The sequence below is a fragment of the Suillus clintonianus genome (assembly GCF_016758775.1).
Source record: "Suillus clintonianus strain FC179 chromosome Unknown DEU56scaffold_122, whole genome shotgun sequence".
Lineage (NCBI taxonomy): Eukaryota > Fungi > Basidiomycota > Agaricomycetes > Boletales > Suillaceae > Suillus > Suillus clintonianus.
The window spans coordinates 24,677-46,009 of record NW_024539346.1 but is presented as its reverse complement, the minus strand read 5'-3'; the positions used below and the strand labels follow the sequence as shown (position 1 = coordinate 46,009).

General features: G+C 48.7%; 10 protein-coding genes across 10 annotated transcripts; 6 read left to right on the top strand and 4 right to left on the bottom strand.

Annotated features, from left to right (window-relative positions):
* Nucleotides 1-30: 30 nt before the first annotated feature.
* DEU56DRAFT_873729 (uncharacterized protein) lies at nucleotides 31-2,876 on the top strand (the record flags this gene model as incomplete). Its single annotated transcript, XM_041355884.1, has 15 exons — nucleotides 31-255; nucleotides 305-637; nucleotides 687-796; nucleotides 847-995; nucleotides 1,045-1,255; nucleotides 1,317-1,348; nucleotides 1,403-1,644; nucleotides 1,698-1,896; nucleotides 1,942-2,139; nucleotides 2,194-2,238; nucleotides 2,286-2,380; nucleotides 2,429-2,641; nucleotides 2,695-2,715; nucleotides 2,770-2,784; nucleotides 2,835-2,876. 15 exons carry the CDS (start codon nucleotides 31-33, stop codon nucleotides 2,874-2,876), a joined length of 2,130 nt encoding a protein of 709 aa, XP_041203014.1.
* Nucleotides 2,877-3,053: 177 nt separating this feature from the next.
* Nucleotides 3,054-4,412, bottom strand: DEU56DRAFT_873728 (putative methyltransferase-domain-containing protein; the record flags this gene model as incomplete). The annotated part of the gene is made up of 5 exons (XM_041355883.1): nucleotides 3,054-3,318; nucleotides 3,370-3,520; nucleotides 3,574-3,669; nucleotides 3,739-3,853; nucleotides 3,906-4,412. 5 exons carry the CDS (start codon nucleotides 4,410-4,412, stop codon nucleotides 3,054-3,056), a joined length of 1,134 nt encoding a protein of 377 aa, XP_041203013.1.
* Nucleotides 4,413-4,503: 91 nt separating this feature from the next.
* Nucleotides 4,504-6,288, top strand: DEU56DRAFT_833416 (uncharacterized protein). Its single transcript, XM_041354656.1, has 6 exons — nucleotides 4,504-4,849; nucleotides 4,910-5,074; nucleotides 5,131-5,452; nucleotides 5,504-5,605; nucleotides 5,655-5,991; nucleotides 6,045-6,288. The coding sequence occupies exons 1-6, from the start codon at nucleotides 4,613-4,615 to the stop codon at nucleotides 6,166-6,168; spliced, it is 1,287 nt and encodes a 428-aa protein (XP_041203012.1). The 5' UTR covers nucleotides 4,504-4,612; the 3' UTR covers nucleotides 6,169-6,288.
* Nucleotides 6,289-6,327: 39 nt separating this feature from the next.
* On the bottom strand, nucleotides 6,328-7,186 carry DEU56DRAFT_984236 (small heat shock protein; the record flags this gene model as incomplete). The annotated part of the gene is made up of 3 exons (XM_041359989.1): nucleotides 6,743-7,186; nucleotides 6,477-6,696; nucleotides 6,328-6,426 (listed from the first exon to the last, which is right to left on the bottom strand). Exons 1-3 carry the CDS (start codon nucleotides 6,880-6,882, stop codon nucleotides 6,328-6,330), a joined length of 459 nt encoding a protein of 152 aa, XP_041203011.1. The 5' UTR covers nucleotides 6,883-7,186.
* A 52-nt stretch (nucleotides 7,187-7,238) lies between these two features.
* DEU56DRAFT_833412 (uncharacterized protein) lies at nucleotides 7,239-9,421 on the bottom strand. The gene is made up of 4 exons (XM_041354655.1): nucleotides 9,220-9,421; nucleotides 9,108-9,166; nucleotides 7,899-8,856; nucleotides 7,239-7,849 (listed from the first exon to the last, which is right to left on the bottom strand). Exons 1-4 carry the CDS (start codon nucleotides 9,368-9,370, stop codon nucleotides 7,494-7,496), a joined length of 1,524 nt encoding a protein of 507 aa, XP_041203010.1. The 5' UTR covers nucleotides 9,371-9,421; the 3' UTR covers nucleotides 7,239-7,493.
* DEU56DRAFT_833409 (exocyst complex component Sec6-domain-containing protein) lies at nucleotides 9,422-12,082 on the top strand. The gene is made up of 4 exons (XM_041354654.1): nucleotides 9,422-9,891; nucleotides 9,939-10,331; nucleotides 10,381-11,872; nucleotides 11,924-12,082. The coding sequence occupies exons 1-4, from the start codon at nucleotides 9,601-9,603 to the stop codon at nucleotides 11,989-11,991; spliced, it is 2,244 nt and encodes a 747-aa protein (XP_041203009.1). The 5' UTR covers nucleotides 9,422-9,600; the 3' UTR covers nucleotides 11,992-12,082.
* DEU56DRAFT_90569 (uncharacterized protein) lies at nucleotides 11,924-15,379 on the bottom strand. The gene is made up of 21 exons (XM_041356748.1): nucleotides 15,313-15,379; nucleotides 15,262-15,264; nucleotides 15,176-15,206; nucleotides 15,025-15,110; nucleotides 14,939-14,970; nucleotides 14,806-14,890; nucleotides 14,556-14,751; nucleotides 14,416-14,504; nucleotides 14,248-14,365; nucleotides 13,849-14,198; nucleotides 13,649-13,800; nucleotides 13,411-13,588; nucleotides 13,226-13,361; nucleotides 13,062-13,168; nucleotides 12,976-13,013; nucleotides 12,833-12,926; nucleotides 12,711-12,777; nucleotides 12,532-12,660; nucleotides 12,399-12,482; nucleotides 12,325-12,349; nucleotides 11,924-12,267 (listed from the first exon to the last, which is right to left on the bottom strand). Exons 1-21 carry the CDS (start codon nucleotides 15,336-15,338, stop codon nucleotides 12,143-12,145), a joined length of 2,151 nt encoding a protein of 716 aa, XP_041203008.1. The 5' UTR covers nucleotides 15,339-15,379; the 3' UTR covers nucleotides 11,924-12,142.
* An 84-nt stretch (nucleotides 15,380-15,463) lies between these two features.
* On the top strand, nucleotides 15,464-16,716 carry DEU56DRAFT_864791 (EAP30/Vps36 family-domain-containing protein). The gene is made up of 2 exons (XM_041355374.1): nucleotides 15,464-16,291; nucleotides 16,346-16,716. Exon 1 carries the CDS (start codon nucleotides 15,528-15,530, stop codon nucleotides 16,272-16,274), a length of 747 nt encoding a protein of 248 aa, XP_041203007.1. The 5' UTR covers nucleotides 15,464-15,527; the 3' UTR covers nucleotides 16,275-16,291; nucleotides 16,346-16,716.
* Nucleotides 16,717-17,216: 500 nt separating this feature from the next.
* On the top strand, nucleotides 17,217-19,326 carry DEU56DRAFT_904562 (major facilitator superfamily domain-containing protein). Its single transcript, XM_041356676.1, has 7 exons — nucleotides 17,217-17,583; nucleotides 17,637-17,702; nucleotides 17,753-17,913; nucleotides 17,963-18,097; nucleotides 18,150-18,309; nucleotides 18,359-18,860; nucleotides 18,922-19,326. Exons 1-7 carry the CDS (start codon nucleotides 17,401-17,403, stop codon nucleotides 19,161-19,163), a joined length of 1,449 nt encoding a protein of 482 aa, XP_041203006.1. The 5' UTR covers nucleotides 17,217-17,400; the 3' UTR covers nucleotides 19,164-19,326.
* Nucleotides 19,327-19,558: 232 nt separating this feature from the next.
* On the top strand, nucleotides 19,559-21,291 carry DEU56DRAFT_918028 (uncharacterized protein; the record flags this gene model as incomplete). Its single annotated transcript, XM_041358065.1, has 3 exons — nucleotides 19,559-20,158; nucleotides 20,209-21,142; nucleotides 21,194-21,291. The coding sequence occupies 3 exons, from the start codon at nucleotides 19,559-19,561 to the stop codon at nucleotides 21,289-21,291; spliced, it is 1,632 nt and encodes a 543-aa protein (XP_041203005.1).
* Nucleotides 21,292-21,333: the final 42 nt, after the last annotated feature.

The window sequence follows — 21,333 nt, the reverse complement described above, 5'->3', positions numbered from 1 at the left end:
CGACGTCTTGGATGTGTACCACCGACATCTATGGACCGCAACGACGAAAATGATGGGCAGCCAGGGAGAATACCACAACAGAGGAGCTCTGTTCCATCATTTCTGTTCCTAATATTTATGCTCTTCATACTCACGAATCACACTGGAGACGAATTTCTCGCTCGAAATCATTACCAGGATGCTCTTCAATCCCTCAACTACCAGCTGTCAAACTTCACTGCTTGGCTGAATGGGACGGAATCTAACTTTACAATGGTGCGTGCTCAGTTGCTTCTGGCTGCTGATGAATGCTGAGGAAGCGCAGCCAGACAGGAACGCCGCCGCCACCCCTCTTGTAGGCTCATTCATGTCCTTTGGGTCTCGTCTTAACCCACAGTGGGCATCTTACTTTCCGAACGTGACCGGATTTGCGCACGGCGAGATCGACTTCTACAATATCACCCCTCACAGCCTTGCCTCTGCAACCTTTCCATGGAGAGCGCACGCTGAGACGTTCATGGGCGACACTAACATGACAGAGCTCGTCAGTCACTTCGGTTCTTGGAATTGGACTGGCTCAGACAAAATTTCATGGAGTATAATGGACCGGGCTCCAGTCAGTGTGAAAGGTGTCACTGAGAAGATCGCTATGGTTCATGTGGGTTACTTTCCATCACTTCATTTCACGAAAATTGAAATCCCCACAGGGCAGAATTGACGTCCGTCATCCCGCCAGCTCCGATGACATGAAGCTAGATTTTGAAGGCGTGCACTTCCTCGCAAATGGGTCTATATATGGTTTTGCTGAACCTACCGGGTGCGTCCTTAGCCATGACGCCCAGTCGACAGAAACTGATGTCATATTAGTCGACATATAGACATCCGCTACATGCCCACCTTCGTCCCGGAAGCTTTTCAGAATGATACCGCTCGGACAATAGAACCTGAATTGATGTCTAGAGTTAACAAGGTGAAAGATATGATTGATGCAGGTATTATCGACCAGGAGTCGACCAGTATGTTCAATTTACATTCCGTGTCTGTCACATTCTAACTTGCTTGTAGATGGGGAGTCGCAAGGAGGTTGTGGATTCAGCGTTTACGCGCAAATTTCGCCTTCTGAGATACCCGTAAATGACATGGAGGATCTTGAAGATGAATTACAGAAGCCAACTGGGAGATGGACAGTGAAACGTCCTCCTCTTAAGCTCAATGGTGTGCTTTTGAGTCGAGAATGCGGCATTTTATACAACCTGCATGACGCGGAAGGATTAAGGTATGGCTTCAATGTTCCATGTTTCATGTTTAGCGACCTAAATGAGTGTTTGTATCCCAAGGTCTCAGTTATTCTTCCGAAAGGTTGCAACATGTTAGGATGTTCGGTCTTGGCTCAGTCAATTTATTAATTCGTGTTTTTGGACAGATGCCGGAATCTCAGCTTTTGTGTACCTGGTGCAGCTACTACTACTTTCTCGTCAAGTTGATCGAAGTCGTACTCCTGCTGGATTGTCTCGTGTGTCGCTATGGACGTTCCTTACACAATCCATCGTGGACTCTGTCTCATTTGCCGGGCATATTACTTTTGCCATCATTGCTAACGGGCGTCCTTCCTTGTCGCTTGTGGCTCCAGCATTCGTTGCCTGTGTGCTTTTTGCTTTTGAATCTGTGAGTGATCCTTCACTGTTCGATGGGCTACGCGGACTGAGATGGCCTTTCAGCAACATGCCATTCTCATTAACCAAGTTCAAGCTCCAGAGGATGCAGTGGCTCCGCCTCCTCCAAGGCCAGTACAACAGGAACCGTCGCTGCCTTCTCAGGGTGTACCCATACCAACATCAGCCCCTCCTCGATCCACTGGCCCGACATTCATAAGTTTATTGTTTCAGCACGTTCGCTCTGATCCCCAAGCCCGGATATGTATGTATTGAGGTGTTATCATATTCACTTCTGACATTCTTCCAGGGCTCGGAATGTTTTTCTTCCTAACATTCATTGTTCGAGTCATCGTGACTCCTTCACTGGCGCTGGTATTTGTGGCGAGCATGTACTCCCTTTTCTGGCTGCCACAGATTGTTCGATCGGTGAAGAAAGGCAGGAGCAGTGCACTGACCGCTGAGTACCTGATTGGCACATCACTCTGCCGACTTTTCCATGCTCTTTGTGAGTACCAGTGCATTTGTTGTTGAGTTATGTCCAACATATCCATATGAACAGACTTCTTGACATGCCCAAAGAATGTGCTCGATGTCGAGCCTCGCCGTAGGTACAAAGTCAGGAATCAATCCGTTTGACTTATACTTTACTAGGCTGGATGTGGTATCTTGCGATGTTTATCTTCCTACAAGTTGCCGTCATACTGCTTCAGCAGCGTTTCGGACCGGCGTTCTTCCTCCCGAAACGAGTAGGTTGCATTTTTCAGTCGTACACACGTTTTTGCTGACCTTTTCAGTTCGCTCATACACAAGTGCACGACTATCATCCAGCATTACCACTTTCTGCCGCTGATCCAGAAGCGCCTGACGAATCCCTCGGGGACTGCGCCATTTGCATGGAGGCTATTCATACCGACGATGAGAAGCAGCTAGAGCAGGTTACTGGTGGATTGCTGCGAAAGGTCGGAGCAAGGCGAAGCTACAGTCTGGCACCTTGCCAGCATCTATTTGTGCGTTCTTGATATCATTTATATGCAAACGGCACGTTCATACTGTTGAGCAGCATACGGAGTGTCTGGAGAAGGTACGTTTGTTGCTTTTTGTTGGATTCTCTATGCTAATCTCCTCCATCGACTAGTGGCTTGCTATCAAGGTATTGGTCTACATAAATGAATGAGACTGCGTATTAATCGATTTCTTTAGAATATTTGTCCCCACTGTCGAAGGCCACTGCCGCCACTTTGACAGATCTAAGTATACCAACACCACAGTACTACATACCCTGCATCTCCCGTATTTCATTTTTCTCTGTCAATTATAGCCTTTTGTACTTGTTCGCAAGAGTGTTTTGTACCTCGCCTAGTCAACACTTCGCGGATCTAACCAATGTCACTCCTGATTATGCGCCTCTACAGTGTAATCTCACTGTGTATTAACCGACACCGTCCCCACCCAAACCTCAACAGGTGTGCCCTCTGCTCCAGGAACTTGAGCGACCTCCTCAAAACGTATGCCGATTTTCTCTGCCATTTCCCAAAGAGTACGTTCTGCAACATCTCGTTCCTTGTATCCAAGGATGATCAGTGGAGGTTTTGTTGGTGCGATATTCATTGAAAACCTGATAAGCCAGGAGAGTGTTCCGATGAGTGCAGGAAATGATGCAGTGTTGTATGTGACATCTGCCATCCTGGTATGCAAGCTCGAAATATTCGCCTATGCAGGGTTGATACGCACTCACACGATCACGTCGATGCCACTGACAAACGACGCTACCTGGGTGGAAATGTCAGGTTCATCCCAGTCGAGAACAGCGCCCTCCGGTGCGTTCCCAGGGTGGTAGAGAGATCGACTTGAGTTAATATTGCTTTGTAATAGCGGCAAAGCAGAGGCTGAGCACCACAATTAGTGATTTATTCGTTGAGAGCTGCCGCATACTGCTCACGTAAATCAGTGGTTATAATTTTTCCTGATGACACAGGTGAATCTAGCAAGCCTCGCAAAATGCCAAGAACGATAGCGACTATGCCTGTCCCTGCGCCTACTCAGAGTTGAGCACTGCGAGAAATACTACCTCGCTGAAAGTTCTCACCTAGCTCGAGAACATCACACTTGGAGGCGAAGAGTGCGTTCTTCGCTTTTGAAACCAGGGCGGTGTTGGAAACCATGCCAAAATGAAGTTGCACTAACCAAGAGCTAAGGCCAATACCGCTGTCCCATATTTTCTGGTGGAACTTCGTCTAAGCTGCTTGCAGCAAGGGAATGTGGATGACTTGCCTTGTCAAGATCAAAAGAGGTTTGTTCAATGATGTGAAATATCGTAGGGTGGTCTTTATTGGTCTCGGTTAAAGCATATGATCTTCGAATCCGCTCTTGCTTTACAACCTTGCTTGGGCGAGTGGAGAAAAGGATAGGATCGGAGAGGACGGGGAATGGCCGGTGCCCCAGATTTTCATCGTTAAGGGAAAGTACCTGATCTTTGCGTGATGTGCCAGAGCTAAGGATAAGACGCCAGTACTCTCCATTACAGGCATTTCGAGGGGGAGGGACGGGTATCTCCTTGTACATCGTAGATGCCCTCCAGCTCGTCAGCTTCACAGGCTTTGTTATCACTGACGAGCTTGGCGTGGGCGACTGCAAGGCCCACGAATAGAATATATCTTGGACATCTGTGTAATATTCTGTTCGTAGATCGTTGGCAATTTGAGGGGTGATGTGGATGGGTTCGCCAGATAAGGCGGCCTGGGTGGGAGGTGGTCGCAAGAACGAAATGTAGTAGAACATGAGCTGTTTTCCCTCTGTGATATGGGCCAGACGCCCGAGACGACTTGCCAAACGCTTGAACTTCGTGTTCACCTGCTAGATTCACATATATAAAGCCATTTTGATAGGTGACGAAAACGGAAGATGTATGATACGCGTCGCCCAATTTGGCTAAGACATCTTCTGTCGGCAAACCCAACACGCATGCACACGGAAGTGTCATGTTTTATACTACCAACATCCTGAATACGTCTCGTTGTTTGCGGTCATGCATTCATCCTTCGAGTCGCTCTTTTGTCCGATCTTTGCCACGTAATTTTCCAAGGATAGGGCGGTTTACTTCGGGAAAGTCATCCCAGAGCATACTGCCGACTTTTCGTGACCAGGTTGCCCGTTCAACTGAAGTAGAGTCTTTTGGCTCTCGATTTCCCCGGCCGACAATACGGAATCAAGTTCTGGTTAGCAAAATTCATTCATTTTCCATTCGTTCATGCTTTAGCTGGCTTATGGCTTCTTAGTTTTTTATCGGTGGATCTTTACTTGCGTATTCGATAGCCACAAGTCAAACCGAGATTGACACCGAATACTGGTCAAAACGCCTCGTATCTGTCTCTCACGTATGGACTCTGCGCCCCCCAACTACTGAGGAGATGAGAAAGGCTCAGTACCTAGAGCTGGGCAAGGTGCGTTTCACTCTCTTGTTCGAAGTCCTTCATGATACATACCATCCTCTCTTCAGTATCTGCAAACGCAAGTAAATCAGCTCAAGGATACGCTGGCAGAGTGGCCCCTTGCGTTGCGCAACCTCGTTCTATCTGTCTACGTTCAAGCTGCACAGTCATACCTTGATGCCCCCGAGGGTAGAAGATTGTGCTGGTTGATTTGTGGCGTCAACACGGCTATATATCTCATGTGGAAGATACCACGACTCGCGCCGTTCATGACCCGATCTTTCACTCACCACCCGTTGTCGGGACGCTCGTACACTCTGCTAACGAGCATGTTTAGTCATAAATCTTTCATCCACCTGTTAGCAAATTCAATGGCCCTCGCTAGTTTCGGTGCGCTGGATAACGTTTTATAGGACCATTCTGACTTCTTCCGTTTATAAGGCTCGGCCGCCACGCACTATTTTACCCTGGAGCAACTCAAACATGGTGAACACCAACAGGAAGCCACTGCTAAGTGGCATTTTCTTGCTTTCTTTATCTCCGGTGGGGCGCCTGTATCGGTCTCAGTTGTTTGTTTACTCATCTTTCGAAGCTGGGCTGTTTTCTGGTTTGGTCAGCCACGTTGCTGCTTGCAAAGTTCTCTTCCCTCGCCTTATCAACCAGTACACCGCTTCTGCGGTCATAAAGAATTCCCCAGCGGCAGCTGCAATATCTAGCACAGCTGCAAAGGTCGCAACCACTGCTCCGCGGGAGATTCTACCATCGTTAGGCGCGTCCGGCGCCATTTATGCAGCTGTGACAGTTAGCGCATTAGCCTTTCCGGACGCCCAAGTCAGCCTCATTTTCCCTCCTTTCGTTTCGATACCGATTCAAACGGGAGTTGGTGGTCTCGTCATACTTGACATGATCGGCATCGTACGCGGCTGGAGGTGGGTACTCATATGTACATCAGAGCATCGCTAATCTTGGTGGTGCCTTTCAGGATGTTCGATCATTATGCTCATCTTGGTGGTGCGGCATTTGGTGCAATGTATTACATGTATGGACCGCAGTGGTGGGCCTTCATGAGAAACAAGTATCAGCGATTACGCTCTCCCACATCCTAGACGAGTTGTCTAGGTAATATGTCCTAGAATCACACTAAGTTATACATCACTCAACCACCACTGGCACTCGACAGCGCAACAATGCATTGATTACTATTGTACAATGGAAAAAAAGACCTCAGTAGCAACGTTTCTTCAGGAGCATTTTTAGCGGCGCGATCACTGAATTTGAACAGTCTTGGGCTCCTGCTCCTTTCCAACTTTCGGGAAAGTAACCGCCAAGACTCCTTTCTCCATCTTTGCCTTGACCTCCTCAGGCTGCAGGTAACGTTAACTTCGATCCATGATGGTAGTAAGCCTGGACTCACCTTGGTTCCCATAGGTAGTTGCAAGGTACGAGAGAAATTTCCGTATGTGCGCTCGCGCACGACGTAATCTCCATCTTGGCGCGTTTCCTCTGCCTTCATCTCACCTGAGATGATGAGGCGGTTTTGCTGTACGTCAATTTTGACATCCCCCCTCTCTACACCAGGCAAATCAAACAAAGCCGTAACTTCATTGCTATCTTTGTTCTCGATCAAATCCATCCTACTCAAAGTTAGCGGTGCGATGATGCCCCTTTTTATGCACAAACTTTGGACGAAATGTCGCGACACGAGACCCGCCTTCGACGGCTCGGCTGACATCAGAAGGACGGAACCGGGCACTGAAAGCATCGTCGAAGAGGCGCTCGAACTCGGTGAAAGGGTCGTAGTGGAAGTGAACAAGGGACATGATAATAAATAAATGTGTGTGCTCGATTTAAGTTTGCAGCGATGAGTTCTGACGAGAGGGAGGTTTCTCTCCTGACAGTCGTTTTTATATTTCTCCAGAACCCCTGTACATGACTCCTGTGTCGATAGCAGAAGAGTCATACTTTCCGTGTCGGGTCGGTCAATCGGCGGGCTTGTTAGACCGGATATACTGATAAGGCCGCCTGTCCGAAGAAGGGAGCATGCTCAATTTCGTCTGACCTCACCATCCTTCATTTGCAAGCCGCCGGCTTAGTGATGTGTCAGTAGCCTTAGGATTCAACAAGGACAAATACATAGAACCCACGCATTTCTTCCAGGGAACTCAGCCACAACCAAGGCCTCAGTGAGGGTTGTACCTTGTCCGAAATGAGTCTCATTCCTGACTTCTGATTATGAAAATGCCGTGTCATTTAAGACCAGCACCATATCTAGACAGTTCTCCAGAACTATTTAAATTCCTCAAGGAATTGAGGTTAAACGGTTTCATTCCTTTACTGCGTCGGATATAAACTGTAGTGTGCTCACAACTCGAGGGTCAATGAGAACATGATGTGTGGATCGACTCTACTTATCTGCAACAAGCACACGCGTTCAAGGGCGTCCAAATAATCTTTGGCCAGCATTCTTAGTCAACTCCTGTATTCCTGCGCCAACCATCCCGCCGACCACTTTCGAGGCACTGGCAGCCCCTGCTAGACTCTCGACGCTCTTGGCAAACAAGTCCCATCCACTTGCATTTTGCGACCGAGAATGCGCTCCAGCGCTCGTCATCAACGCGGCTTTTATCGAGTCAAGCTCGTTGATCACCTCAAGCCCCACAGATCGGGCCCACACCACCGGCTGTGACGTAGAAGAGTAGACCTTGTGCAGCTTGTCGATTGCTGACATCACCTTGTGGTTCTCGAAGTAGCGTTCCCGCGCATAAGGTATTAGAGCCGTGTATGAGCCTGAGCAGATAGTTAAAGGGCGCACAACTCAGGATGAAAGGCATCTCACCGATGTCACTGCCGTGCGCCAGAGCTTGTATGATACACCTTGATAGAGCATCGACGTCTCCGAGGCCCAGGTTTAGGCCTTGTCCTGCTAGCGGGTGGACGGTGTGCGCAGCATCCCCGACCAAGACCGTGCGGCTCCCTGCACCCTCTCCAAGATATGATTCAGCATGGTTGTAGCGAAGCGGAAAACTTGCTATTGTGCCCGGCTGAATTGATGTCACGAGTAGAGGAAGTGCATCCGCATCATTTGGGGGAATGCCACCATCCGAAACCATCGATGTCGCGGATGCATATGCAGAGTAGCTTGAAATACCGTCTGAGCGTTCCCTGAACGCGACTTCCTTCTTGATCTCCTCGCTTGATGTAGTGTCTTCGAGGAGTCGTCTGTAGATGTACTGCAAAGACAGCTCGGGGAGGCGGAAAGCGGCATTAATTAATTGCTCCAGAACTCCAGGGGATGATTTGCTCAGCGCTGCTGCTAGATGGGGTTTGGTCGACCATACCAGCGAAGAGGTGCAAGGGGAGAGTGGCAGGAATGCAATCGGACCCGTCGGGAGGAATCTTTGGTAAGCTGTGTTGTTGGGTGCTTGGAATGGTCCTCGCGGCGCGTGATTTAGCGTCGCGACGACTGCTTGCGTGTCATATGACCATCCATATGATGAGATCCCAGCGAACGATCTTACTGGAGAGTTGAACCCGTCGGCGCCAACCAGCAGTCTTGCGCGCAGGATGGCGCCATTAGAAAGATGCACGACAGGCCAGTTGTTGCGGTCACCTGCCTCGCGTTGTATTGATTCGACTTTGATGCTTTGAATTACCTGGACACTCGGGGTACTCGAAAGCTTTCTTAGCAGGGCGCGCTGGAGGTTTAGGTTTTCTGTCATCCGAGCCATTTCACTCGACTCCGGCATTTCCGACGCGTCAAAGGTGATGCGAGCACCAGAAATGCCGTCCCACACCTAATATGAGACGATTGAGCACTAAAGGACAATGTCATTCTACAGAGACGGCACCTGCATCTGGTGAATAGGATTCGTGCGTGCATGTTCGACGTAGTCCCATATGCCAATCCCTGAAAACCGTTAGCTTTGACATTGAGTGCCTTCACAAGGTACACGCACTGTTCAAGAAATGTCGAGAAGCGTCTGTGATGGAACTGACGCGGTTTGAGTAAACATCCGACGGCATGGCCCAATCTTGTATTTTGGACAAGTCCCCCCGCTTCTATTAGCGTAATTTTGAGGGAATTTTTGGCGGTAGGGTGCGAGGCTACGTATAGTGCCCGAATAAGAGTGAGACCAGTGAACCAAAAAGCGACGCACCGAGGGCAGCTGCCAAAGCCAATCCTGCTGGCCCGCCTCCTACTATTACAATATCATTATCTATTGCATGCTCGGAGCTGAATGATCTGAGAAACAGCCTTTGTCGACATCCCAGACGCACTAATGACCTAGGCGTTGCAAAGAAGGCCATGAAATAAATCGCAAGTTCATGAGATTGAATGTGTGACCTGTCCAAGAAAGTTCGACGAGCGCCTATTATATATAAGCGCCTACAGACTTTCGTTGACTTTGCTATTGACTCTGTCACATTTCCGCAGTCACTTTCACTTATTCCTCGATCCACTCATTCACTAATCAAACTCATTTCCTGGTAAAAGTGGTCTTTGAATATAGGAGGTCAGCCTGGCTGCCGTAGCTCCCATGGCTGCCCCGCAGGTATCTGCAGCGCAAGCTATCGGCGAGTACCTCCAGTCTCCTGATGATCTTCTGAAAGTATCAGCGTTCCGGAAGAAACTGGAGAAAGAGAAGGCCTCTATCGATGCCAGACTCAAGAGTGGCGTTAAGGAACAGCTTGATGCAACACGAGAAGGACTCACGAAATTGCTTGGGACGCGAAACAACGTTCAGGTCATAAAGGAGGAGATGCAGACTGTGGACAGGATGTGCTCCGACCCTCAAAATGTTGTGTCAACCTTTGACCAGATCAGCAGGGTGCGTTGTCTATCGTTCACGCGTTCCGCCAGCTTGAGGTTGTACAGGTGTCTATGGTGCACAGGAATTTCGAACAGACGGAGGAAATGGTTAACAATTTACTGGACATTAACTCGAAGCTTGACGTACTGGAGGAATTACTGGAAGCAGAGAGTAGAACCATCATTGGACCCGCTCCTAATCTCCTTCCAATCCACTTTCACATCAACCGTTTGGAGGCATTCCGCAATCAGACCATGCATCAAGCAAAGAAAGCTTCTGCCAACTCGCGCCACAAACTTGCGCGAATGTTTGAGCGGTTGAACAAGCTCATTGAAGACTTCGAGACATACATCATGAAGTTAGCCCACAACGTGCTACCACTTGTGCGTGCAGGATACCCGCAAGTTGTGGTAAAGCTCATAAAGATCGCGGAGCTTGAGGCACGGGAAGACGAAAAGGTATGACACACTATATCGTTCACCTAGAACAAGGTTGATACGGTTTTAGGCCATCGCCATCAGGCTCGTCAAAAAAGCTGCCAAGATGGATGCCGCATCTAAATTCAAGTCCATGCAGGCGAATGCCCGTATCATCAAACACTACCGCTCCAAAGCTACCAAAGCCATATCTGACTCCATCAAGGCTAATTTTGACGACGCATATATGCGGCATCAGCGCGACCCTAGCGCCTTTCTCGGTGGCCTTGGTTGGATATACCAAGACCTTATCCGCATCGAAAGTGATGTGGTGCCGTGCTTTCCACCGAACTACGAAATACATGCGTTCTATATCAAAGAGTACCACCGTACTCTAAATGCAACCCTTCAGCGCATCATTGAATCGGAGCCCGAAGCGAGCATCATGCTCGACCTTCATGCCTGGATCAAGGAATACAAGAAGAGCATGAAAGAGTTGAATGTAGCTCCTGAGCTCCTTGATCCACCGCTACTCGGCGGCGAGGAGCAGAACCTCATCGAGGACTACTTGAAATTGATCGTCAAGAAGCTCGATGAATGGTCTGCGAACCTAATGAAGACGGAGATTCAGGAGTTCATCACGCGCTCGGATCCACCTGAGGTGGACAGCGACGGACTCTACGGCACACAGGGCGCGGTTATCCTTTTCCAAATGGTGAATCAACAGATCGATGCAGCGACAGAAAGTGGTCAAGGAGCTATCCTTGCTCGCGTGGTGGGTGAGGTGAATCGAGTTATGAGGACCATACAAGACCAATGGACCAAGGTCGTTGAGGCAGAGCTGAAGAAACAGACGGAGAAACCGGAGGAGATTGTTGGTGGGCTGGCGGAGTACTGCATTGCACTTGCCAACGACCAGATCAAGTCCGCTGACAACACTGAGGCGCTTTTGGGACGACTCGAGCCCCTTGTATCAGAGAGGTACCGAACACCCATCAACGAGAAGCTCAATGATGCCATTGATGGAAACCTGGATGTTGCGAAGAAATGCATTCAAACATTTATTGATATCATTCTCAATGACTTGAAACCCGCGACGAAGCAACTTTTCCAGCCACCATGGTACGACGGCATCATGGAACAGATCGTGCTTACGATGCGGGATTACATGGCCGATCAATCTTATATCAACCCATCACTCCTCGAGCTTCTTGTCGAGTATCTGCTCGACGCCTTCCTGGTTACTTACCTTACCGCGCTCGCCAACTGCCCAAAATTACGCACAGCAGCCGCAACGGAGCGCATCAAAGAAGACATCAGTACTGTGTTCTCGTTCTTCAGCGGGTTCAAACCCGCCAAAGAGCTCGAGCCTTACTTTGAGGTGGTGGAGATGGTTTTAGCGATGTTGGAAGCGTCTAAAAGCATGGTTTTCCTCTCGTTTTGGGCCTTCGCGAAGGTGCACGGGCCATGTATACCGTTCGTGGAAGGCTTGATGAAAGCTCGAGGAGATTTCGATCGTTCTGCTATCAGCGAGGTCATGGATAGCATCAAGCGCAAAGTCAAAGACGAAGGAATAACTGATCGTAAGTGCTGTAAATTGTGCTGATCACAATGACGCTTACTCTTCCCCTCAGCCCCCGAACCGACGATTATGAAGAAGATAACGGTTCAAAGCACGCTATCACGTTTCCTGCGGACATAATCTGATTAACATTAACATTTCTTTCGTACTGGTTTCCCTCCCATCGCACTGTACTGTACTCGCATGATATCCACCATATTGGAATACAAAGTATTGTTTCATTGTGGCTTAGAGCCTTATGTCGTCTACACAGAACTGATTTCTACGTTATTCAGTCAGTCTTGGTCTTATCTGCAGCCGGGTTGGAGCGATCGGGCAGGGCTGCAGCCACTTCATCTATTTTCTTAAACTGCCACGGGAACCTCGAGGGATAGAGGAAAGGACGGAGATCAAATCCTGTGCGACAAAGTCAGTCCAGGCAACTTGTGATGTGAAGTTTTGAGCGAAACATACTGTTGTCATCTGGGCTGTATGATTCCTACGACAAGGTCAGTCTCGTATCAGCCTGTGAAGACAGACATACTCACAGCGTGGTATGACGGTGTCAAAGTTGTCATCTTATGACGGTTGCGCGCATATTCAAAGAAGAAATGTTTGACTTTCTCCGCGATCTAGAAGGCATATTCAACGGATTACATTTATTGTCAAACGATGACATACTTGAACGGGAGACAGGAATGAGCCCCACTCATGCACCAGCTTTGTGAACATGCCATATGGTCCACATTTCTCCACTTTGCGGAAACGACCAAAGACCGACAGTTCATCATATGTCATGCCCATATCCGCCTACCAAGTGATCAGGGCCATTGAGAGGACATTTTCGAGAGAATATTCACCTCATCCGCTTGGACGTATGTCTCCAAAATTGGTTCTAGCTCTGCGGTCGGGATGGCAGTCAAAAACCTGTAGCAAAGGACATCAGGAAAGCGTGTCGATCATAACCAGGTTTTTCACTGACTCGGTCAAGATCGGAATGTCAAATGCATCCCGAGCGTAAGCAATGAACTTCTTGAGGTCTGTCTTACTGATGCCACCGATAGGATTGATATCAGCTGGTAAAAATGTCAGTTCATGCAGGTATTTCTTTCGGGACCGGCCGACCTGATGAACAATCATATTTGGTGAGATACCCGCGGAGACTGGATCTGAAGTCAGTAAGTTGTCACCACCCAGCCCGGGTAATATACCTTTCATCAACATTTGCGCTGCCGAGAACCAGGAGCGCACCCTGTCTGCCTCGCACCCAAGGAAGCAGTTGAGCGAAGAGATAAGCAAGGAGCATCCGCAACCGTGCCTGGCAGGCAGTCATCGGTTATTATGTTGATTATGTCGATTCCAATAAAGCACTTGCCTGGATATTCTGCAGCGCTAAATTCTCCGCACTCGATCCACCATGGGCTCTGAACTGCGGTCGCATACCGGTGATGAACGCGAACAGGTCGCGGACGGCGGTGACAAGAGTATCCATGTTCAAATCTACATGGTAGCTAGATTCATTTTCAGTGGAGCGTTCCGATGAAAAAGGTAGGCGCCTGCCTTCCAATCGCTGCCGAGAGGTCCTTTGCCCTCTTTCTCGTTTCTGCGCTAGAGTTCTCTGTGCCCATGTAGCAGGTGTGGAAGATCTTGTTGCAGAACTCGTGTGGGTCCAAAGGAATATAAACCGAGTCTTCGGGTTCTCCGGTCATTCGTCTTGCATCAGCAATGACTTGCCTGTCTGATGAAAGTGATCATGTAAACCAAAACACAAACTCTAGATAGAAAAAAAAGGCAGTACCTCCCTTGCGTGCAGCCTCAGCCACGAGACGACACATGGAGTATACTATTACGGCTGTGGCGCAGGAATCAATACCTCCGCTGAGAGGAACAAAGTATCCTTGTGTGCGGGAGCGCCTGAGGTAGTCCCAGAGCCAGCACGCTGGACCAAGTCTGTGGAGAGTATTAACATCAACATTTGCCTACGAATAGTAGACCTACGCTATTTCTTCCTCTGGAGTATGGAACCTTGCTCCGGAAAGCTTGACCTGAAGGCCCGGGGTCATCGCCCCATCTGTCTCGCCAAACTTGCCACTCGAAAGCGCAAACGGCACTTCAATCCGATGAAACACCTCAGAGCCTGCAGCCTGGAGTCCACGGCTGCGGGATGTGCGATGTGAACGCACATCCTCTATATCGACTGTAGCTGTAACGACCTCAACATCGTTCAAGGAGAACTGTGAACCTTGGGCGACAATGTGGCCATTCATGGCGATCATGGCACAACCATCATAATACAGCCGATCGCCGTCGCAGCCTTGTTGGTTTGCATAGAGGTAGACGCCGCCACCCTGGAAAACGAGTTAGCTGGCAAAGTCGATAATGGGGCACACCCATTACCTTGAGCGTTGCCTCCTTTATCAACTCGACGCGGGTGTAAAGTTTTCGCAACTCATGATGGCTCCCACTAGAATTAGTGAATATCTCAACACCATCGAGTCCCATTAAGATATGCGGACTTAAAGTAGACTATGAATGGCTGTGCTCGGGCGAGAAGGGGATTCGTACCTTGCTGGCGTGAAGAGCTCTTCACAGAGTTCGACACCTATGCAGGTGTCCGCCGTACTCACAACACAGTCTCCAAAAGGTACTTTGACCTGGAAAGAAGAGTTGTGGATGAATGGGGCTGAAGGAACTCAATGACAAACCTGCTTCGTGACGGCCTGAATAATCCTCGGAAGGAAATGATCTTCCCACTGTCGGTGCTTCGACCAGGGAGTAAAGTACCGCATTTCGCGGTAGTTGCCATCATTGGCGAGCCACATCTTAGGGCGAATGAGCAGAATCTGCTTGTCGTGTACGATAATGCGGCAGTTGTAAATCACGTTCTTGTGCACCACGGGCCTGTCATATTACGGATGCAAATCTATAGGGTTGATAGATGACGGTTAAACGTACATTCCAATATCACAAACAATGCCCATTGTATCATCACTGGCTAATATCTTGGCCAGTACCTCCCAGGAATGGAGGATGGTGTCCCCTGTGCTATGTTATCAGGAGTGCCATGTTTATGTGTGTGTTTTTGTACCTTCAAGGAAATGGTCGTAGCAGCCATATCCACTGTGTTGTGGTACATCTTAAATACATGCGCTATAACAGTGCATGAGTACTGACGGAATTTCTAGCTCTGGTCCAACTCTCAGGGTAGCGCCGCGCTCCTTTGCGATTGCGATGCTTTGGATAATACGTTCATAGTTTCCCTAGTACGTATAGGCTTAGTTTAATGATACGTGATCACTTGTGACCGGATAATGAAGAACATTACCTGAAAATCTAACGCCCACTGGTTCAAGGAACTATCTAGTGCTTTAGTAGTAGAAGCTAGTTGGGATCGGGGTCACTATAACGCACCATCTGCAAAGATATGAGTAAATGTGAAGATACCAAAAACATAACACTCACGTAGCCAATGTTATTAGGTGCCCCATGATGGAGGTGTCTCTAGCTACAAAGCCGCGGCGTGTGCGTCCGACTCAGGTGAATGGCCAATACCCCGGGCCGGCTTCCGTAATACTTATGCCTACGCCTATACTTATCTTATCTCCGTTACCATGTGACTGACACACATTCTCGACCGTAGAAGGGTTAACTTCCAAGTTTCAAGTGAAGCGACCAATATGCATCGCGGTGTTGGTCTCGCTGCTTTTGACAGGGAACAAGTATCACAACGTTTTGCAGAACTATCTTCAGAGCTCTCGAAAACCCAGGTCGATCATCTACAGTCACAACTAAAACAATTCCAAACGGCCCTTAAGCACTTTGCAACGACACACAGAGATTCCATCCGTAGTGATCCAGCGTTTCGCCATGCATTCCAGCAAATGTGCTCATCAATCGGTGTGGACCCGCTCGCTGGACCGAGGAAGGGCGGCTGGTGGGCGGAGATGCTTGGAATGGGCGATTGGCAGTATGAGCTGGGAGTTCAGATAGTAGATGTGTGCGTGAGCACGAGAGAAAGGAACGGAGGCGTGATAGAAATGGGGGAGCTCGTACGTGTGGTCAGCAACCTACGTAACGTCGAGAGCAGTGTCATTACAGAGGAAGATGTCATAAGAAGCATCAAGACACTCCAACCGCTCGGCGCCGGATACGAAGTGCTTGACGTTGATGGTGGAGGGAAGATGGTAAGAAGCGTAGTCAAGGAACTCGATGCAGATCAGGCTGTGGTTCTTGCGGAGGCACAAGTGGAAGGAGGGCGGATTGTTGAAGCAATCTTGGAGAGCCGTCGAGGATGGACGAGAGAACGTGCTCGAGCCGCTCTGGAGAATATGCTTCTTCGAGATGGCCTCTGCTGGCTCGATTCCCAAGACGAGCACTATGGACGAGCCTATTGGGTCCCGTCTGCCATGCGTTGGGACGAGTAATTCTGTTACTTACCAAGGTGTGTAAGTCGTATCTATGGTTATCCTCTTCTTAACATTGACATTTGTGTCAGCTTGATCAACGACAGAAACTCCACTTGCAATTCAGTCAGACAACTCCTCAGAGGTTCGACTGACAATTTCCGTACTGTCGCCTCCTACGTTCCCATCGACAAGCCGCGGAGTATATTCGGTGTAGAAGTACCCACCCGTGACTTTGAAGCGTTTCACATGATGACGTGGACTATATGCAACGGTCGAAACGAAGACAAGAACAGGGAGCGTAAATATCATGTCCTTCGATGATATGCTACACTTAATGTTTCGTCAGCTTATATTTCCCAAGTGACTTTGTGGCTGGTTTCGAAGCTTTCTCGCATAAGATTTTCGTTCTTCTGTCATTATCTGTGGGTATGAAGTTCTGGTTATCGTTGTCGTTGGTCAGTGTATAATTTTTGGTGGGACTACAGCACGGGTTTTGCATATAGTTTGTTGTCATTCTCTCTTCACTAAAGTTTAAGTTTCTGATCTGATGTTCCAGGCATTACGTTCATGTATGTCAACGCGGCGTCCGTGGGCGCAACAGACGGGCTTGCACAGATTGGCATTGTTTTTGTGACACTGGTAAACCGGCCACAGTCTACTCCGCGTTTTCGATAACCGGTACCTTGAAGGCAACTTGACACATTGTATGATCGCAAGTATGGCGATGGGCGTTTATGTCTCGTCACCTCCTGTGTGCAAAACGACTCACTAAAAACACAGAACTCCAGTGTTTGGCAGACGGATTTTGATCGGTAACTTTGTATTCTGATTTGGGTGGGAACTTACAAGCTGACCATCCTATCCTGAGCATGTTACATAGGCTCCCGGCATCGAAGGTGCGGTGCCAAGTCGGTTGACCTCTTTTGGTGGTTCAAATGCTTTTTGTAGCACCAAAGAACACTTCTATACGCGGGATCTGCACGCAAATAATGCTGGCGTGTGTCATCTTTGCCAACCTGGCAGGGCGTAGCGACATCCACGGGGAGCAGTGATCTCCAATATCCCCACGAATGCCACGACCAGGGACTTGTCCTTGACTTGTACTTAAGCTAAACCGTCGACCAGCCTTAGGCGCACAGCAATCATGTCCCTTGAAATCACTGACGAAGAGACTCCTCTGCTGCATGCTAATGACTGTGTAGAACTGCAACAGAAGCCGGTCATGACAGGCAAGATGCCTCTCCCGTGGCGCCAATTTTCTATAATACTGTCACTGCAAGTCCTAGAACCAATGACTTCGCAAGTCATCTCGCCATTTGCACCACAGGTCAGCACCTGCTTGCATTGCACCCAAACATGTGATGACGGAAAGACGTCCAGTTGATACGAGACATAGGAGTCACCCATGGCGAAGAAGCTCGTGTAGGAATTTACGTTGGCCTGTTGGTACGCAATTGCCATCACGCGACGAATTTCCTAATGTTTTATCCATGTAGCAATCACTCTTCTTTGCAACTGAGGCATTGACCACTTTTCACTGGAGCCGTCTGTCTGATCTTGTTGGCCGCAAGCCAGTGATATTGATTGGTCTCACGGGCATCTCTATTTCTATGTTCTCTTTTGGACTCTCAAGAACTTTTTGGACTGTCATCTTAAGGTATGGATGACCTTTAATTAGTAATTGATCCTGTATTGAACCACATAAGTCGCTGTCTATGTGGTGTGCTCAATGGTAACGTGGTGGTGATGAAGAGCATGATCGCAGATATCACAGATTCCACTAATATGCCTCAGGCGTATGGATATGTTCCTTTTGCTTGGCAGGCTGGTATTGCTCTGGGGTGATCGTTCATTCCTGTCATTCAATTCTTGGTTGGCTGAAATCCTTAACAGACCTCTTATTGGTGGACTTCTTTCACATCCAACAGTCCGGTACCCGAAAATCTTTGCAAGATTTTATTTCTTAAATGTATATCCTTATTTCCTTCCTTGTGGCGTGATAGGAACACTAGCGCTTGCATGGTGGTGCGTTACGTTCTTATTTCTCAGTGAGGTTTGTCAATCCCCCAAGTAGTTGACTTGGAAACTTATCGCGTCCACAGAGCACACAACCTAGCACTAGTCTTGCTCAGTGTCTCGGACTGCAGGACAGCGAAACAACTGTTTCACGGGCTATGACTTCTAACCTCGCATCAAAGGTCAAGCCCTTGCCGTTCCGCGAGTTGCTAGTAACGCGGGTAGTCATCGCAACCTGCGCTTACGCCGCCGTTGCTCTGATCGAAATCTCGTTTCGTGCTGTCCAACCAGTATTCTATGCTACACCCATTGAAATGGGTGGCCTCGGACTGGATACTCCAGCCATTGGCATCATTCTGGCTGTGCTTGGTATTCTAAACGGAGTGCTCCAGGTGTTATTCTTTGTGCACTTGCATGACTGGCTAGGAGGAAGAAATCTATATCTTTTCTCCGTCTTCAGTTGCTTCCCAATGCTCGCACTGTTTCCAGTCATCAGTTTCACAGTCAAAGCACAGGGACTGAGCTGCTTTGTCTACCTCCTGGTAGGCTTGCAGCTCCTTGCATTTGTAATCTCATATTCTGCATATGGTGCGCGTGGCAGTGACTCAGTCAGACCGAGATGAATATTTACTTCGTGTCACTTGCACAGGTGTCGTGTTCATGTACATCAATGCATCTGCGCCCAACCGAGCATCAATTGGTGCAACAAATGGCCTTGCACAAACTGTGGTGTCCGTCACACGCGCTGTTGGGCCAGCGTTGGTGAACTCTGCTTATTCACTGAGTATTGAGAAGCAAATACTTGGTGGAAATATGGTGTATTTGTTGATGGCTGGAATGGTTTGGATTGCTATCGGTGTCGGAGCTGTCCTCCCAAGGCGCCTCGAGTAGATGTATCAAAAGATGAAAATATCATTGATTTGGGAATGTCTTCTGTAGGCATTTAAACCCAATGTATTTGCATTGGGCCCAGTGATCTTTTTGTTGGAGGCTCTGCTCCAAAATGCAATGTGACAATAGTTGCGTTTCTGGATCGTATCCTTAATTAGGGCGCCCGCTGCCAGCTGGTTGTTGAATTTGACTTTTGCAAGCTGTTAAGTACGCCTAAGCTTCCTGTAGCTGCGTAGCGTAGAAGAGCGCGCGCGCACTTAGATTGAGCGTAGATATCATGGCGGCCAAAGTATGCCACCGTATGCCACCCACCATGATGTACAGGGGTCTGCAGCCGTGGGCAATAGAAGACAGGGACTCTTCTGTGTAGTGGCTGTGAGTCTAAGGTAATATGCATGGCTGGCATTGAAATCGCTGCCGTCCGCATTGCGTGCTCTGTACATGCTGTGTCTGCAGCTATCGCGACCTCGACGATGCACTGTCTTTCTGACCTTCCAAGCGAGCTCCTATGTCTCATATCCAAGAATCTGGCAAATGATGAACTCCTCGTGCTTTGCATAGTGTCAAAACAACTTCATTTTGCGGCACTCACCGTCTACTTCGATCGGTACGCGGGCGTCAATGCCCCTACGAACGCGCCCGCCAGTATCTGCCAGCCGCCTATAGCTGCATTACGCGGGCTTTTGTTGGCACTCTGGGTCAAGAAATGTAATTCCGTCTGCTGCACTGTCAACAATTACACCCAACTCAGGTATCTTACACGCCTCATCTCAAAGTTGGAGCCGTTCCGCAACCTCCACTTACGCTTTGGTCGTGGCATGGAGCCATACTCGAGACATGTCATTTTTGGACTCATAGATCTAATGATCGTCATCAAGCAAAAGGGATGCGAAGACATGCTCATAACTGGGGCACACACAGACAGAGCATGGGTTCCAGGAGTGACAGATCTGACCCGCGCTTTGCGCTTGGAAGGCGTCGTCAGTACCGTGGATGTAAGTTTTCTGTCTTTTATCCCTAGTACGATTTGCTTATTACCACGCAGACTGTTGCCAGATTCTGTAGGAAGTTGTTTCGTCGTCACAAACGTGACGAGAATTACTGGATCACAATAACCCCCTCCCTTACCACATTGAAGACAGTCAATCTTTCAACAGACTACTTCTTCGCGCCGTTTATGAGCACATGGACCATTCGGACACTCAATGATTCTTCTATCACATCGTTAAAGCTCGACCTTCGCTTTCGCAATGCGCCGAAATGGACTCATATCCTGTCAATGCTCCGCCTTCGCCACCTTCGAGAATTTGTCATTTCCTCCAACTCATTGTCGCTCCAATGTTTGACACAGTTTCTGCGACGTCACAACGGACTCACTTCACTGACTACGAAAGGCCTCTCCTTGGAGGATAACGAGGCACAGGACAAGTCGGTCCTCACCCTCAACGCCCTCCCCAAACTCAGGACACTCGTTGGATTGCCAAATGACGTCAAGCACATCCTTCGTCTTCAGCCTACCTTCAAAGTTCTGAAATATGTAACCATCAGCGACCCAGATGCGGATGGTTACATCTCATCCTTGAACGACTGTCTCGACGCTATGGTATCTAGAGACAAAGTTTACGTCACCTCTATAGCAGTCAAGACGGAACACACGTCTTGGCTGCTGTCCCAAAGCAATGGAGATCTAGAGAGGGCAATGCCGCCCATTGCGTCCCTCACGATTATTTGGAAGGGCCAAAATGAAGAGTTGCCCTCCCCGAGTTTCACTGCTGCATTAGCTGGATGGGTGGCATTGTTCCCGTCGCTGGAACATATTCACTGGGGAGTGAAGCGGGACCTCGAGGGATCACAAGCTGAAAGAAACGTCGCCATTGCTATCATCAAACGTTGTCCTCGTCTCAAGACCTTGGAATTACTGAGAGATCCCCCTGTTCGTATGAGACCACCTCCTCCAGTAGATGTGTGGCTTAGGGATGGTACGTGTCTGTCTCTTGTTGAACTTCCAATCTCACACGTGTGCTGTGAAGATCCCTTGGCGATTCAACAGTTGGCATGGTCTCAGGACATTCAACATAGTGAGCAACTTATGTTCTGCTACGATCAAGACAAAGCTGAATCAGTTTGAATCTAAGGTGTCGCTTCTTGTTCTTGCCGTGATAAAGGTCAA

Coding starts and splice junctions, on each gene's coding strand:
- DEU56DRAFT_833412 (XM_041354655.1), bottom strand. CDS start 9,370: ATGGCCTTCTTTGCAACGCCTAGGTCATTAGTGCGTCTGGGATGTCGA. Junction 8,857..9,107: donor TAATAGAAGCGGGGGGACTT/GTCCAAAATACA, acceptor GTCTCATATTAG/GTGTGGGACGGCATTTCTGG. Junction 7,850..7,898: donor GGCGCACGGCAGTGACATCG/GTGAGATGCCTT, acceptor CTATCTGCTCAG/GCTCATACACGGCTCTAATA.
- DEU56DRAFT_904562 (XM_041356676.1), top strand. CDS start 17,401: ATGTCCCTTGAAATCACTGACGAAGAGACTCCTCTGCTGCATGCTAAT. Junction 17,584..17,636: donor TCTCGCCATTTGCACCACAG/GTCAGCACCTGC, acceptor AAAGACGTCCAG/TTGATACGAGACATAGGAGT. Junction 17,914..17,962: donor TTTTGGACTGTCATCTTAAG/GTATGGATGACC, acceptor GAACCACATAAG/TCGCTGTCTATGTGGTGTGC.
- DEU56DRAFT_833409 (XM_041354654.1), top strand. CDS start 9,601: ATGGCTGCCCCGCAGGTATCTGCAGCGCAAGCTATCGGCGAGTACCTC. Junction 9,892..9,938: donor CCTTTGACCAGATCAGCAGG/GTGCGTTGTCTA, acceptor GAGGTTGTACAG/GTGTCTATGGTGCACAGGAA. Junction 10,332..10,380: donor AGGCACGGGAAGACGAAAAG/GTATGACACACT, acceptor ATACGGTTTTAG/GCCATCGCCATCAGGCTCGT.
- DEU56DRAFT_864791 (XM_041355374.1), top strand. CDS start 15,528: ATGCATCGCGGTGTTGGTCTCGCTGCTTTTGACAGGGAACAAGTATCA.
- DEU56DRAFT_833416 (XM_041354656.1), top strand. CDS start 4,613: ATGTTTTATACTACCAACATCCTGAATACGTCTCGTTGTTTGCGGTCA. Junction 5,075..5,130: donor AGTACCTAGAGCTGGGCAAG/GTGCGTTTCACT, acceptor TCCTCTCTTCAG/TATCTGCAAACGCAAGTAAA. Junction 5,453..5,503: donor AATGGCCCTCGCTAGTTTCG/GTGCGCTGGATA, acceptor TCCGTTTATAAG/GCTCGGCCGCCACGCACTAT.
- DEU56DRAFT_90569 (XM_041356748.1), bottom strand. CDS start 15,338: ATGGGGCACCTAATAACATTGGCTAC. Junction 13,362..13,410: donor CTCTCGGCAGCGATTGGAAG/GCAGGCGCCTAC, acceptor AAATGAATCTAG/CTACCATGTAGATTTGAACA. Junction 12,661..12,710: donor CATACGTCCAAGCGGATGAG/GTGAATATTCTC, acceptor ATCACTTGGTAG/GCGGATATGGGCATGACATA.